The 14,992-nt window shown below is 37.8% G+C and overlaps 1 protein-coding gene across 5 annotated transcripts in view; it reads right to left on the reverse strand.

Annotated features, from left to right (window-relative positions):
• LOC127658132 (DNA-binding protein SATB1-like) overlaps window positions 1-14,717 on the reverse strand; it is a 79,565-nt gene extending 64,848 nt beyond the window's left edge. For 2 of the 5 annotated variants that reach the window (XM_052147248.1, XM_052147246.1), the window contains exons 1-2: window positions 3,168-4,351; window positions 1,567-1,805 (exon numbers count right to left, since the gene is read on the reverse strand). In XM_052147248.1, the coding sequence (XP_052003208.1) occupies window positions 1,567-1,777 (211 nt within the window). In that variant the 5' untranslated portion in view covers window positions 1,778-1,805; window positions 3,168-4,351. Of the gene's footprint in view, window positions 1-1,566; window positions 1,806-3,167; window positions 4,353-14,580 lie in introns of those variants that run through there. The other 3 variants (XM_052147247.1, XM_052147249.1, XM_052147250.1) reach the window with 3 other exon arrangements.
• Between the last annotated feature and the right edge of the window lie 275 nt (window positions 14,718-14,992).

Consider the following 14,992-nt stretch of genomic DNA (forward strand, 5'->3'; position numbering starts at 1 on the left):
AAGCAGATGCCAAGGAATGTGCTGAACCGAAGCTTTTCCATTTTTAATAGATACAAATCTAACAATAAAGAATGCTGTGTTGGTTCATTTGGGGATCAATACCTGCTTTGTTTCCAGATAGCTGAGAAAAGCCCATGGTAAATATTTATCAGCTGAAAACAATGAATACAGTAGCTTCCAAAGTTCAGTGAGCACTCAGCAAAAGTTCTGTATTTCCCATAAATAATAACAGTGATTGCACAGAGACCTATAGAATGCGGACTATGAACAACGAGTTGTTATCGCTAAAGCGTTCTCCCATTAACAGTGTACACTGCAGATATCTAAAACATCTGCAGCAGTTATTGGGCTTCAAAATGTTCAACACACTAATATGAGAAATCAGAATCCAATAAACCGACAAAGTAGTTTATCTGATGCACTTTAGCGAGAGACCAATCTGTACGCAAACAAGTGCTAACGATAAATGCTAAACGTATGCATAGTTACGTGTTTGTAGCAACCTTGAAGACAACAAAGCTCTTTAATCAGTCAGTACGTCCTGACCATGCATGACGCGATAAAGCGACAAGCAATAAAAGCCATCTCTTCTATGAAAATCTGAGTTTTTCCTAATCAGCTGCGACACAACATGTATAGCGAGTGACCAGACAGTGAGTTCATTTACATGCACATACAATGATTATGCAGACAACGTGTAAGTGTAAACGCCTTAAATGTTTATTTCTTTACGGGGTAAGGTCATAAACGATCAGCACATGTAGACTTTTGCCCATTACCCCGATTATGTGCTGCACGTAAACACCTTTACTGCCATTCTTACTGGCTCATCCAATGTGCGCGAGTGTTATGCGTATGACTGTTAACGTTTTGACTTCAAAAGCAGAGAATAATCCTAAGATTTAAAATCGAATTTAAATGTTTTCTTTTTCATGTTTTTTGAATAAGCTCATTTTTGATACGCACTCATTTGCCGTTTGCTTGGGCTCTATATTTGCAGCATTGCGCTGGGTAGCCCCGCCCACTGTGAAATCTTATTGGTCGAAAATCCCGTTCCACAAAACTGCACATCGAAGGAATATTCTGAGTTCAAATCAAGTTAATTTGCGGCATAATGTTGATTTCCACAAAAAAAAAATTCGACTTGTCCCTCGTATTCTTTAAATAAAGCAAAATTGGAGGTTCCAGTAAGGCACTTACAATGGAAGTGAATGGGGCCCGAGGATTTGTATTGCATCGGGTTAGGACACTGTGTGAAAGGGATAGCTCATTCAAAAAATAAAAATAGGCGTCATTAAAAACCTGTATGACTTTCTTTCTTGCGTGGAGCACTAAAGGAGATAGGAGGCAGAATGTTAAAGATGCTCTTATCCATACAGTGTGGATGGTGACCACAACTGTCCCTGAATCCACTTTCATAGTATGAAAACAGTAGCTTGGACATTTTGTTATACATTCTGATCCACACAAAAAAGAAAAGTTGGATTGGTTTGGAAACACATGAGGGTGAGTAAATGATGACAGAGTTTTGGGTGAACTACCCCTTTAAATAAAAATCAAGCTCACCCCTCTTGTGACAGGCCTTCAGGTGATGTCCTGGGGGTTTGAAGGGCACTCCGGAAAGTTTAGCTCCAGTGCTGCCTAGTCGAGACCTTCCCAGCGGGCTTCCATTCTGTTCAAGGCGGGCCAGCTTGGCTGGAGGGGCCTTGGTGTCATTCATATTATTGACCATCTCACAGTTCTCCTTCCCCAGGCATGACTCGCTGAGATGCTCCATGGTTCTCAGCGCCACTACTCACGGTCACCTGAAGAACAAATCCAGCAAGAACACTGGCGTTAGGAGAGCTGGAAGAAGCCTGGTGCCAATCAAGTGCCCGATATCACTTATATGCAAAATCAGAACTCAATATAAACATCCAAACCTTTTCTTTATTTGTTCCAAGTTGAATAATTATAACATTTTTATACCAAAAGAACAAAAAATTGTTTTAGAGATTCACGGCTTTGGTCAAATAAATTTCCAACATAAAGAGATAGTTCATCTAAAAATGAAACCCTCATGTTGTTCCAAAACTGCATGACTTTCTTGCTTCCGTGGAACATAAGAGGAGAAATTTTGAAAAGTGTTGACACAGCTCCATACAGTGAAAGTAAATGGTGACTGAGAATGAACATTCTGCATACATGAAAGTGAGTAATTTTTTTATTTATTTTTTTGGCTGAACTATCCCTTTAAACTGCATCTCTTCCATGTAGACTGAAAAGTCAAATCAAGCTTAATGCTACATGGCATTTACAATGTTTCATGCAACGGTCATGTTCAAATTCTTCAGTGCATGTACTATGTATGTGTAACCCACTGTATAATCCCATGCGGAGAGGAAACAAGCTAGTTTTTGTGCAATCGTTTATGTGCAGAGGAGTCCACTTCAATGATCAGCCCCACCGTACAATGAACCTTTCCAACGAGAACAAGAGGGACTGGCTGTAAAATATTCAGCGTTTAAAATCTCTTTGTATAGTACTAAGGGTGACTGTTCTGAAACACTCTAAATACCACATGGAAGTAAAGACATATTTACAAGAGAAAAATATCTCACAGTTTGCTTTCAAAGACACCTAGTTTTTAGTTTTTTTAAAGGTTTCTCATAAATGCCAGCACAAAACATAGAGGCCTCGGATTATCCATGATTACAAGATAAAGGACATCCTTGTCTCTCCATTGCATTTACACTGATAAGGGAACAAGCATCAGACACCATGGCAGACAGGGTTAGATTTCATCAAACAAGACAAACAAGACATCAGACACGCAACTGTAATTTTCACAGCACTGAACACAAGGCGAACTTATGAGGCTGTATGTAAAGAACCAATATAACAGGTCTAGTGAATATAAAAGGTAAAAGAAAAAAGTGGACATGTGCAGTTGACTCTGGGATGCTGAGTTTAGTTTGCTATTTCTAGACGATCTGAACCATAGAAATGACTTTCATTGGTTTGATCTGATATGGTCAGGTTGAATCAGTTATATTAAATTAAACACACAATTTTAGGCCTCAACAAGAAAAGAGTAAAAACAATAGGACTAAAAACATTCAAGCCATTCCATGGGGGGTAAATAAGTGGGGGAGAGAGAGAGAGAGAGAGAGAGAGATGCAACTCACCACTTTAAGACGTGCAAATAAGGAGTTCTAGTTGAACAGCGCCTTCAAGTTTTGGCAGGAGGAGGTAAAACTTCACTTTGATTCACTCCAATATCAGTCTTGTGTCAACACTCCTCCAGTGATGAAAAAATGACAACTATTCTATTCTAAAACATACGAAACTTCCATATCTTCCATAGCAAGACGTTATATATTGCAGATTGAGTCATTCATTTCAGCATATGATAAACTTAGAACTCTCTATCCACAGCAATGTCTATTTCTATTACTTAAAATCTAAAGAAATCTAAAGAAAAATGTAGATGCATGAAATGAAAATTTTTTTGCAGCGACCTCCAAAAAGTCTATAGAGTTCAATAGAGTTTATTGGCGACCACGGAGGTACATCCACCGGGACGATCGTCCGTTCTGTGCTCAAAATAACCGTCAAAAATAAAAGTAACCGTCCGCGTTCCCGACATATCCCATTCTGCGTCAACACAACGAGCCTATGTGAAAACAAAATGCACATAAATCGCCTCTCATCTGTCCGAACAACAGCACCGAAGCCACGGCGATCTGCCTTCTCATCTCAAGCCGATATGCGGATGCCCAAAAACAGCTTTAAAAGTCCGCGATACACTTTCGAACGTCGAACGCAACATCAAAGCATTCCGCGCATTCCTGCCTTTAATCAGCGCTACATTGTATCTCGCGCTGGTTCCATTTGTTACATTCAAACAATTCGCGTACGGTCCTTTTCTTTCTGTTTCCCTTCTGTTCTGTTCTCTCTCTCTCTCTCTCTGTGTGTGTGTGTGTGTGTGTGTGTGTGTCTCTCTCTCCCTCCCCTCTCTCTCTCTTTCTCTCTCTCTCTCGCTCTGTCCCCATTAAATTATTAGTTGCATTGACTCATCCCTCCCCTCTCCGCGCGCTGTCTGTTCCTCGTCGCTACCAAACCTCTAAAACGACGCGATTCAAGGCGGATTTCGAGTCCTTCCGCGTAGGTCGGTGTCCTGAAGGATTATTGACGCGGGAATAAAGTAAAAGTGCCGGGGAAAAAAATACAAGAGCGAGAGATGATGATGGTGATGCGGGATTTCCGCCTGTACATGCGCTCAGGAATTTTTAATCATCTTGATTCTGTTTATTACAGTATAATAATGCACACATCTGCGCAACACACAATATTGTATAGCCTATAGAATAAAGGGTGCTTGTATGAGGCTAGTTCCGGTACATTGTTAAAGCAGTGTTTTCTATTGCACAGGAAAAATTACAGTAATAAGCTTTCACAGGCAAATTAAAATAAAATTCAGTGTCGGCATTACAGTTTCCTCGTCTGGTAGCTGCAAAATAAACGATTTGCGTGCGTGCATACTGGATTTCGATCGCGATTGCATGCGTGTCAGAATAAACAACACACAACCATGCATGTATGAAACCTCTGAGATCATATCAAGGACTTTGGCGATAATATAACAGTTCTGTTACACGGTTTTGTTTTAAAAAGTTGCAAAAAGCCCCAAGAGTCATACAATATTTGTTATTACACAAGGACGCGCCATCTGTCAGCAATGCTTGTGCACGACACACACACACACACACACACACACACACACACACACACACACACACACACACACACACACACACACGAGAGAGAGAGAAAGAGAGGTGCCTGAAAACGTCCAACCCTAAACACATACTTCAAATTTCGGTAAATAGGACAAATAGTAATTACATTTATTTATGTGTCACCTTCTAAATCAATGGTTTCAAAGTCATTTAGAGAGGACATATTTACAGGAATAATATACACATGACATACCTGATCTGGCCCATAACAATGACTTTTGTTGTTGAAACATATTGTTGTCAGCTTAATTGTAACCCTTTAAATAAAGTAAAAACGTTAATTAATGTGTTATTATTTTTACTTCAAAACAACAATCATTCCCAGTCATTTTTTTAAATGATATATTTTGAAAGCGTTAAACCCCTTGCATGAAGGAATAAATCACAAAGGGAAAAAATAATATTCTCCTTATAGTTCAAAACATATAATCAATAATTTGCAATTGTTGGAAAATGATGTACTGTGAAAATGTTCACTACAATAAGGTGGCGATGGCATATAAAGCAGACAGTGATGTTTTGGAGGTTTGGTTGTAGCATTACACTCTGAATGGTAAAAAAAAGAAAGAAAAAAAAAAATCTTTGCTGCCATGAAATCAGAGCGTTTCATAAATCTTTTACTTAAACGAAACCAGTTAATATAGATGTCACCAAATGATGTAGCTCTATACATTAGGTTACCTGTCAAACATTTATACATTCATATTTGTATATAAGAACAAAGATACTTCCTGTCTCTCCCAATGTAAGTAATCATGACGCCAAATGAAATTGAAACAAGCCTTTATCATAATTTCACTAATGTATACTGTAAAATAATATATTAAATCTTGGATCTGGTTTAAAGGTAACAATGCACATAACTGCGCCAGCATCAACAATTACAATGACTAATAGGCCCGATAATGAATTATAGTGGAGACGATAAGTATTTTTTTAAAAAGCAAAAGCAGGGTGTGTAACATGTACAGACATAAAATGAAAGTGATCAAGCTATAAAATCAACAGTGGTGGTGAACTAGAATCATCACTGGTTTAAAAACATGAAAACAGGAAATGTAAGTAATGACATTAACAGTGGATATGGTTCACTGAGTACATAACATACGTTCATAAGTACCAACATAGGTACCCTATATGCCTATAGTTGGGCCACCTGAATACTCCATATCAAAGTTTGATGTGCCATATGAAGGGTGCTAAATCTATTTCCGGCATAGATGCAAATTTGCACAAAGCTTGTTTTTGCCATCTTGAGATGTCAGCCCATGCATAAGATAGTGGGTGGCGTAGCAACTACAATGTAGCACTTATTGAAGAACAGATAAAACTTGAAACTGGTCAACTTTACAATATTGATAATAGCTTGTTATTACACAAAAGTGTTTCATTTTATGTCCAACATTTTCTAACGACTTTTTGGTCAAATCTGAATAACATAGTCTAAAGTCTTAATCTAAAGTGCACAAAAAGAGCAAATAAAATAAATTCTATATTGAATGTTTGATTTTTTGAATAGAAGTCATTGAGAATGTCTTCATCACTTCTGATAATTAAAAAAAAGCATTTTAATGTCTTATAATATAACTATATTATAACTTATATAACTAATTCATTTAACTTGCGGTAGGATGCTGTATTGTTTATTTTCCAGCTTTATTATCATCCTAATATTCCAAATATGCACACAGTTTGCTTTGGCACAGCACTTAACTTCAAAACTATGTTGCCATCTTTGCATTATTATAAACAGTTTATTTGCATCAGCTCTTTAAAGATAGACACATTCCTGAAATTCACAACATTTTGAGGCTGGGGATATGCTGTTTGAGCTTCTGATGTCTGTTATAATAAGATGCTTCATTGTTTTGTCACATAGGTTTAATGCATGTAGATTTTTGATTTCAAAATCAAAAAGCATCGCAAATGCTTTGTGCAATTGCCCATTTCTATTCACCCTAAAATGGAAACGCCGGCCGAAAGCAGTGGTAAGCCGAGCATGGCCGCCATGTTGACGTGCCGTGGCTGCAACGTCTCCTCTGCACTTGTACAAGAGCATCACACCATTTCAGCGGGCACTGCCAGGAGGGTGCTGATGCTGCCAACAGGTGCACGCAGTGCCAAGAGCCCTGGCACAGACTTACCACCCAACAACACCAACTCTGACATCCAGAAGGGCACGCAGATTCACAGAGCAGAAATGATTTGATCAACTGTGGTTAGAATTCAGCTCCAGCCTATTTAAAGAAGGGTAAACACAATTGAGGAGTTGCAAATGCCAATATGTGCAGCATGCTGGCTCAAGGCAACCAATAATGAATACTTCTTTGTTGAGTGAAAATGTAAAAGAAGACAATTATAAACAAAGGATTGTACAATAATGCAATAAGACAAAGAACTACACAAACTACACTGTAAAAATGTCAAGTTGTAGCCTTAAAGAATTATTTCTACCAAGCCTGACCCTTAAAAATGACTTTAATTAGTGTCAAATTCAGTCAAATTAATTCCGTCATATTGAAAAATATTGGTGAATTTTTTTCATCTAAAACCAATTTGGAATTTAACACATTTTTGGGTTACATACTGTAAAAAAATAGTTTGCAGTTTATTAGCACTATTTATATAGGTAAATAGCATGCTCAAGCCAATTAATAATGAATACTTCTTTGTTGACTGAACATGTAGAAGAAGACAATTATAGTTGAACAAAGAAATGCATATTGCAATAATAATGCTAAATAAATTAATAAATAAATAAACACTAACTACACTGTAATACTTTAAAGTTGTTACCATAAATAGCTATTGTCCATAAATAGACTTGACCCTTAAAAATTACTTTCATTGGTAAAACCTAATGTAGTGAAGTTGATTCTGTCATATTAAATAATATTGTCAACTTATAAAATAAGTCCACTTTAAAAAATTTTTTTTAAATGTTACATATACAAAACAAAAATGTACAGTTTATTAGCGGAATTTGTATAGGTAACTTATCGATTAATTCAAAGTTTCTAAACCAAGATGCATATGTTTTTACCAGAAAATGTTTCGTTTTCTGTCAGTTCATACAGAAATGTAAGTGCAACGTAGTTCTAGCGGGAAGACTAGCAGCTGTACATCATCGCACTATTAGCTGGGTAATTCCCAGCCAATCACATGTAAGCCATTGCTTTATAAGTCTGCTCACAATCTATCACATTGCTGTTTCAGTGTGCTAACACAGCAACCTCCTCCACCCCACCACCACCTGTTGAGTCCCGTCCTGCACGGGGCGTAGGCTCCTCACCCCTGCCTCCTATCTCCGGCAGGATATGACGGTTCCGAGTACAACTTCTTCGGACCGCCAGACGGGGCCTACGCCAAAGAGAGACATTACATTTCTGTTTTATATTCATCAAATAAATGTCATCTTAAATTTCACTCAAGTCTGCAAGTCTTCCTGATAGAAATACATGTTCTTACAACTTGTTGGGTCAAATTGAAATCGCATAATACTATTTCTTGTTACAGAAATAAAGAGGCACGTCTAATTTTAGGAAGTTTTAGTAATAAACAATTCTGATTTTCTTCAACGCATCTAACAAGTAACGAAACTCTACATTCATGATGCTTGTTTAATGCGTCCCATGGATGCTGAATTGTTTATTTTCCATTTTCATTACTATCCTGTTTGTCCAGGAATAGTTTCATACTATGTTTAAGTCTACGTCCAAAGATAGAAACCCAAATGACTAGTACACCTTATGGTCATCCTCCTCTTTAGCAACAGTGGAGGCAGTTTATCACGCGGCACATTTCACCAGCGCTATTCCGAATGCTCGCAAGCCGTAGGTGTTGTTTAGTCTATGTGCCTGCCACTTCCTCAATGTTAAATGTGCATTAACGAGATTATTTGAGGAAGTGTTATAAATCAAAGCCAAGAGCATCTCGGCAGTTTGATAACACAAACAGCATGGGGTAGAATCATCAGTGCCCACCTCATACTGATGAGTGAGAGCCAATCAGTGCAGAGGCAAAAGGGCAGTATGCAAATCTCCATTAAAACATCAACACGACTGCGTTCAACAACATTTCCTGGAAGTATAAAAACGTGGAACATTATTTTGTTCTTGACTTTTGCTCGACTCACATTCAATAATAGAATTGAATAAAAGGTAAATAGCAGTAATGCAGTTATTCACATTGTAAAGCTCTGGGGTCATCCATAGTGGGCCAGGGGTCAAATTCTGCAACTCTTTATCTTCACGCTTGTTATTTAATTGTTTAATAAGCGCATGGAGTAAAAATAGACTAATGTAATGCAGCCTAGTGCACAGTCATTTCTCTCTAGTGCACACTGTGTCGTTGAATCTGTATTGTGCACTGTAAATGTCCCCCTGTGGCTTCTTTGTGCCTGAACACAATCCAGATTGTCTGAGCGTCTTTTAAATAAGTGCATGTGTGTGTGTGTGTGTGTGTGTGTGTGTGTGTGGTGAGCATATGTGTACAGTATGTGTGTTTGTGTGTTGTTTTGAGAGTGAGATGGTATCCTGAAGTTCAGATACACAACTGAACGACAACAAAAAATCTCCAGCTCTTTTTGAATAACCAAAGGAATCCTTATTAATTATTTAAAATCAATTATTTCCACTCATTGCACGAGAGAGGCTCTTTATCAGCTCATCGGTTATTTATATCTCACTTTATCGAATTAAAAAACAAATCCGTCATCTAACAATCAACTACGATCATTTTCAAGGCCCTGGAAAATTACTTTTCTGTCATTGCAGCGGGGCAGTATCACATGATCAAATAATTATCCCTCTAATTTCTGCCTTGTGGATTGCAACATATCAACAATTAATAGGGTTAAAGCGACAAGGAGAGAAAAACGCTGTGAAGCTCTTTGTCCAGGCTTTGTAGAGGGTTTAAACGTATGTAATTCATGGGCAAATGTGGAATTTGCTGCAGCAGAATTTTAAGGCAAAATCCATTAACTTATATGTGTGTTATTTTTGGTAAATTGGGCTAATTTGATAATGCATTTAGCTGACACTAAGAATGTAGTACTCTCTGATCTGTTTAACACAGTTTATTACAGTATGTTTAAACCCATAATTCTGCAGAGATGCCCTATAACGGTGTCGAAAACATGAAAAAAAATCTGCAGATTCTGATTTTGCATACCAATGAGTGCGCTGAATATTGATTGTAAGATCCGACTGACAATTGGAGTCACTCATTTGTGGTGTATGTGTTTAGGATGCAGTGGAAGTTAGTTTAGCATACCAAACAATGGCAATGCTTCAATTTACTGTAGCTTAAATGGTAGAGCAATGCACTAAGCGAGTATTGGCAAGATCATGGGTTTAATTCCCAGGGAACACATACAGTATACTGATAAAACGTAGAGGAGGCCGGGGCTGGTTATCACAACGGTTATATCTCAGTAAGGACAAGATGTTGAGTCAAAGTCCAGTTGCCCAAATGTGTGTTTTCTCTAGCAGAGGTTTTGTATGTTGGTGTCAAACAACTAGTTCAAAACTGTCCAAAATAAGAATATTTTTGGTGAATACTGCCCTCCAAGTGAGTGAAACACAAAGCACACTTGCGCACATTTTGGCAAGAGTCAACTATATTATGAAGGCATATTTTTAACGACAGGTTTAAAGGTTTTCTTAGGACAAATACATTTTTCCATGATCGTCAGGTCGGGGCATGTTGTCACATGTGTTTTTAATGTCAAAGATTTATACAATTGATCAATTTCAATATTTGTTGGCCTTCTTTTATGTTTAATTTATAGTTTTGTGCTTCGTAATTGTTATACTTTTAAAAAGTTGCTGAAAAGCCCAGGCTATTTAGTGTAGACGTAGATTTAAAGAGAGGCGTAGATTTTTGATCAGGTGATGGTTGTGATGGATATGTGTGTGTGTGTGTGTGTTTGTGTGCACAAAAAATCAAAAGCAACAAATGAAAGCCCTCGCTTCTGCAAAGGAAAAGATTTGTATAGTGTTCACTGAGAGTTAATCTGCATCCCTCCAAACCTAAATAAGTGTGTGTGTGTGTGTGTGTGTGTGTGTGTGTGTGTGTGTGTGTGTGTGTGTTCACTGTAAAAGAGAGTATCTTGTTTAATTGTTTCTTCTGAGTATGTGGGTGGGTATTAAAACCCTTATCTTTAGCAGTATGTGCATTCCTCAGATACATACAGCTTTCTTTGTGTCGCGTTACCAGAACAAAGGATTTGAGAAAACCTACACAGATCGGATAACGACAAGCATAGAAATACCAGACAATAATTTGAGATCAAAACATATGGAGTGTCTAAATTTAGGTTAGGTGAAATTTAAAAAGGTTTAAGGTTGCTCAGATGTGTATTTCAAAATCTATTAGTAATGGTGCTGCGGAGAATGATAATATTGCTGTTCCGATTTTACACAAGTGTCATTTAGCCAAAGCATGACAAAATTGACATGACGCGCTTTTGACGCTTTGTCCTCTGAAAAGATCTAGAGACGATTCTTAAAACGAGGTAAAAGGAGCCCAATACAAAAAGAGTTTGCGCTTCAGGAAATAAACAACACAAGATCATCAAATCGGTGCGACGTGCTGAAATATGCAAATCATCTTTAAAAAGTTTGCTAAATTATTCCAAAGTCTTGTGATGCATATTAAATGTATGTAATCGCCTGCCGTGTTAAAATGCTTGACTCAGAGCCCAAGCATGCACAAACAATCCTTATTTTTTCTTTCTTCTTTTTTTCCCCCAAACTGGTTTGAGCTTGTCATCAGAACTCTCTGATTCATTGTTACCTTTCCTAACTATTAGAAATCATAACACTTTTCTTTTTCCAAACAGGGTGGAATCTCCAAGCAGCCACATATTAAAAAACGAGACAGACCTCTTATTTGCTGGCGACAGACTAATAAATACATATGCTGGCAGCTAAACAGGTATTTACCTTCCTCTAACCACAAGTTTAATTCTTCCCTTTGCTGAACTGTTATTTCACCCCGCCGTTCATTACCGTGGTGGTAAAGACAATTAATGGTTTTACCCTAGATATCACTCTTGACTGTCAGGCACACAGACCAACCAAGAAGAAGTTTACAAGTCTTCCATTCATTGCATCCCACTGGGAGGTGAGGAATTTAAGGTTTGCAAACTCATTCTGCGGTTCAAATGGAAATATGAATGGGCGTGTGCTTTGATTGCCATCACATAAAACACGACAAATCATGCAAGATGGAGTGGAAATAATTCATCAAGGACAAGTTGCGTTGATTATGCTCTCAGGTGCTTTTTCCCCAATGCACAGTGCCAGATAATTGGTCTCAAAGGGTCGGAGGGCAAACGCTGTGTGTTTTCTCTCTGACAGTGATGCTACTTTGGTCACCACTGTGTGTATCAAGGCATGATCACGGATTTAGAGAGCCGTTTCAACGCTTGGCCTCTCTGACCTGAGTTTTTGGCTCTTGGCAGAAGAGATCCAACAAATTGGAGGCCAATTAAGCAGGAATGTAAAACGGCGATGCGGTAGGAAGGGGGCAAGAAAATCACCTTGCGTTTCGGACTTTTCTAAACTGACTCTGACTTCCTGTTGTCTTTTGCAAATATAGGATGTGCAACGCATTCAGTTTAGGGCCCTGACTGGTGTTTGGTGTTTTGCCTAGTTACCTTAACCCCATTATCATTTACTCACCCTACACTTTGTACATACTAAAGTGAATGAGGTTGCTTTTGTATTCCATCTAAGAAAGACAAAATGGTGTGTAATAAATAAAGACAGAATTTGTATTTTTCGGTGAACTATACCTGTCCTCCCATTGAAAAGGACAGATTTTCATTCAATAGTATCGGTTTAAACACATCTGTATTTCTATTTTCATGCCTATTCTTTGCAGTCCATCAGATCGTACCTAGAAATGCCACCGCACAAAGATTTGGGACACAGATATCACCACGGATGATGAATCAGAGCGCTTGGTTATCGTTTCAGGGAGAGTATCTCAACAACAACCAGCCATGGAAATGAGGTTAAGTCATGCCAATAAAAATGGTTAACAACTTTCGAGTCAAAATCAAGGGCACCCACACGGTTTCACATCAGCAGACTGTACATTTCGACATGACACCATTGATAATAAGGGTAAGAATGAAATAGGGGAAGAGAAACCTTCATAATAGCAGCAACTTTGATGTTGAACGGCACTTACAAGAAGCAAACCTGACTTTGGCAGGAAGAGCTCAGTCGCTCTATTCTGAGAAACAATGACCAGATCGACCACACTAATTCTAACCCAGATAAATAACGGGGTTGAGAGTAATCTCAAGACGTATAACCTCGATTATACCACAATGACCTCTTGATAACAGATCAGATCATTTTGCACAGCAAAAATCTGTGTCAATTACATGAACAATATTTCATGCATGCACTTCAATGCAATCTTATTAGTCAAAATGATCACTGACTTCATGATATTTCTCAGTATTAATTACATACAAGTCATTTTGCATTTACCCTGCCTTACCTTTCAGTCTGCATTGGTCTTGTTTGCAAAAATGATTTGTGGACAGCACTTTAACAGCGAGTAACTGTGAGGAGTGACGTAAGAAATAGAGAAGGTGTAGATGAACATCACTTCCTAAAACTCTTTAAGCTCTTTGAACTTCATCAGTGTACATAACTGTAATATATTTACAGTTATATACAGTTTATAACCATAATCATTACACTGATTACCATAAATGTCAGTGCGACACTTAATGAACTAATTTGTAATATAATTTAATTGAAAATAATTCTATCAGACCCTATATATTTGCCAATTAAGTGTGTTAGATACACATTAAAACATATATATGTACATATTTGCACAGGCATTTTACTTGTTCAGAGTGACTGAATGTGATCATTTCAAGCTAAACATGCTAAAATGATCAGAAATCATTTTATTTAATTGTGTGCAATTATTTTAGTGCCAGTCTCAAGGATGTTCTACTTATTGCTTTCTTCAAAGTAAAGATATCAACAGTCAGTTTTGATGATTTTACATGAAAAACTGTCATATAACCACTACCAGACTGCACGAATACATGACAGTAGACATTTAGTTATTGATATATTGAATATAATGTGCATTTGATGTTGTGCATCAGCCTGATCTTTCAAATTAATGTGATTAATAGTCTTATTTAGAATAATTTATTTGCAACTTTATTGCTCTTATGAGTATTCCTGCCTCTTGACTCCAACAAATTTGATTTTTCATGATTTTAATTTGATATTTTGTGCATATGAAATCATACCCGGTTCTCATGAATAGAAGTGTATATATATATATGAATGGTTAAACTTGGTCCTGTCATAAATAAATTATATTAATAATAATGATGATAATAATAATAAAAAATCATGTTCTATTATAATCTTGTGATGTGTAGTTTTATATTCCAAAAGCTCTGGTGCAAAGTAAAGTTATTTTGTATTTGTTAAAACACTATAAAAAAAAACAAGATACACTTTTGCCAGATATTTTAACATCAGCATTTAGAGACTAAACAATAGCCATTTATGTACATGCATTTAAAAACAATCACTGGCACGTGCAAGTATGCATGCATAAATTGTCTCCTGTTTTCACTTTATCATTCCTTTAGCATGCAATCTATTGATTAGAGGAGCCAGCAAATAAATGTGACTGTTCGTTAAATATACAGCAGCTTTGCGTTGGGAGCAGATGTTCTTGCACGCGACCTTGCCATGCTCAAATCATCACAGAGACAGAACGCGAAGAAACGCAACAATACCTTCGAGAAGTTAGCAATCTCCACGAAACCGCTTGATTTCCATCCAAAAGTTGCGAATGCTCGTGCAACAACTTCTCAACCTTGAGAGATCCAGAGCGCGTCCACAATCGCTGTTCGCTGTTGGGGATGGAGAGCTGTCACTGCGCGCAACGTGGGCTGCGGTGCGGGATAGAAGCGCACGAGGAGGAGGGTTTGAGCTCGACTATAGGGGTGTCAGGTAAACGAACCGCCCCTCCCCGTCTCCATAAGACGATCTGCCAGCTGTGGCGCTGCGCGTCTTCTTGCCCCACTTTGATTTTTTGGAGCGGCGCGCGAGTCTCTGGAGACTCATCCACACTCTCACACGAGCCATTCTCATATTTAGCTACACACCACATGTTAAAAATGTCAGAACGGAGGACTGTAGAAAATG

This window comes from Xyrauchen texanus, chromosome 17, assembly GCF_025860055.1.
Source record: "Xyrauchen texanus isolate HMW12.3.18 chromosome 17, RBS_HiC_50CHRs, whole genome shotgun sequence".
Lineage (NCBI taxonomy): Eukaryota > Metazoa > Chordata > Actinopteri > Cypriniformes > Catostomidae > Xyrauchen > Xyrauchen texanus.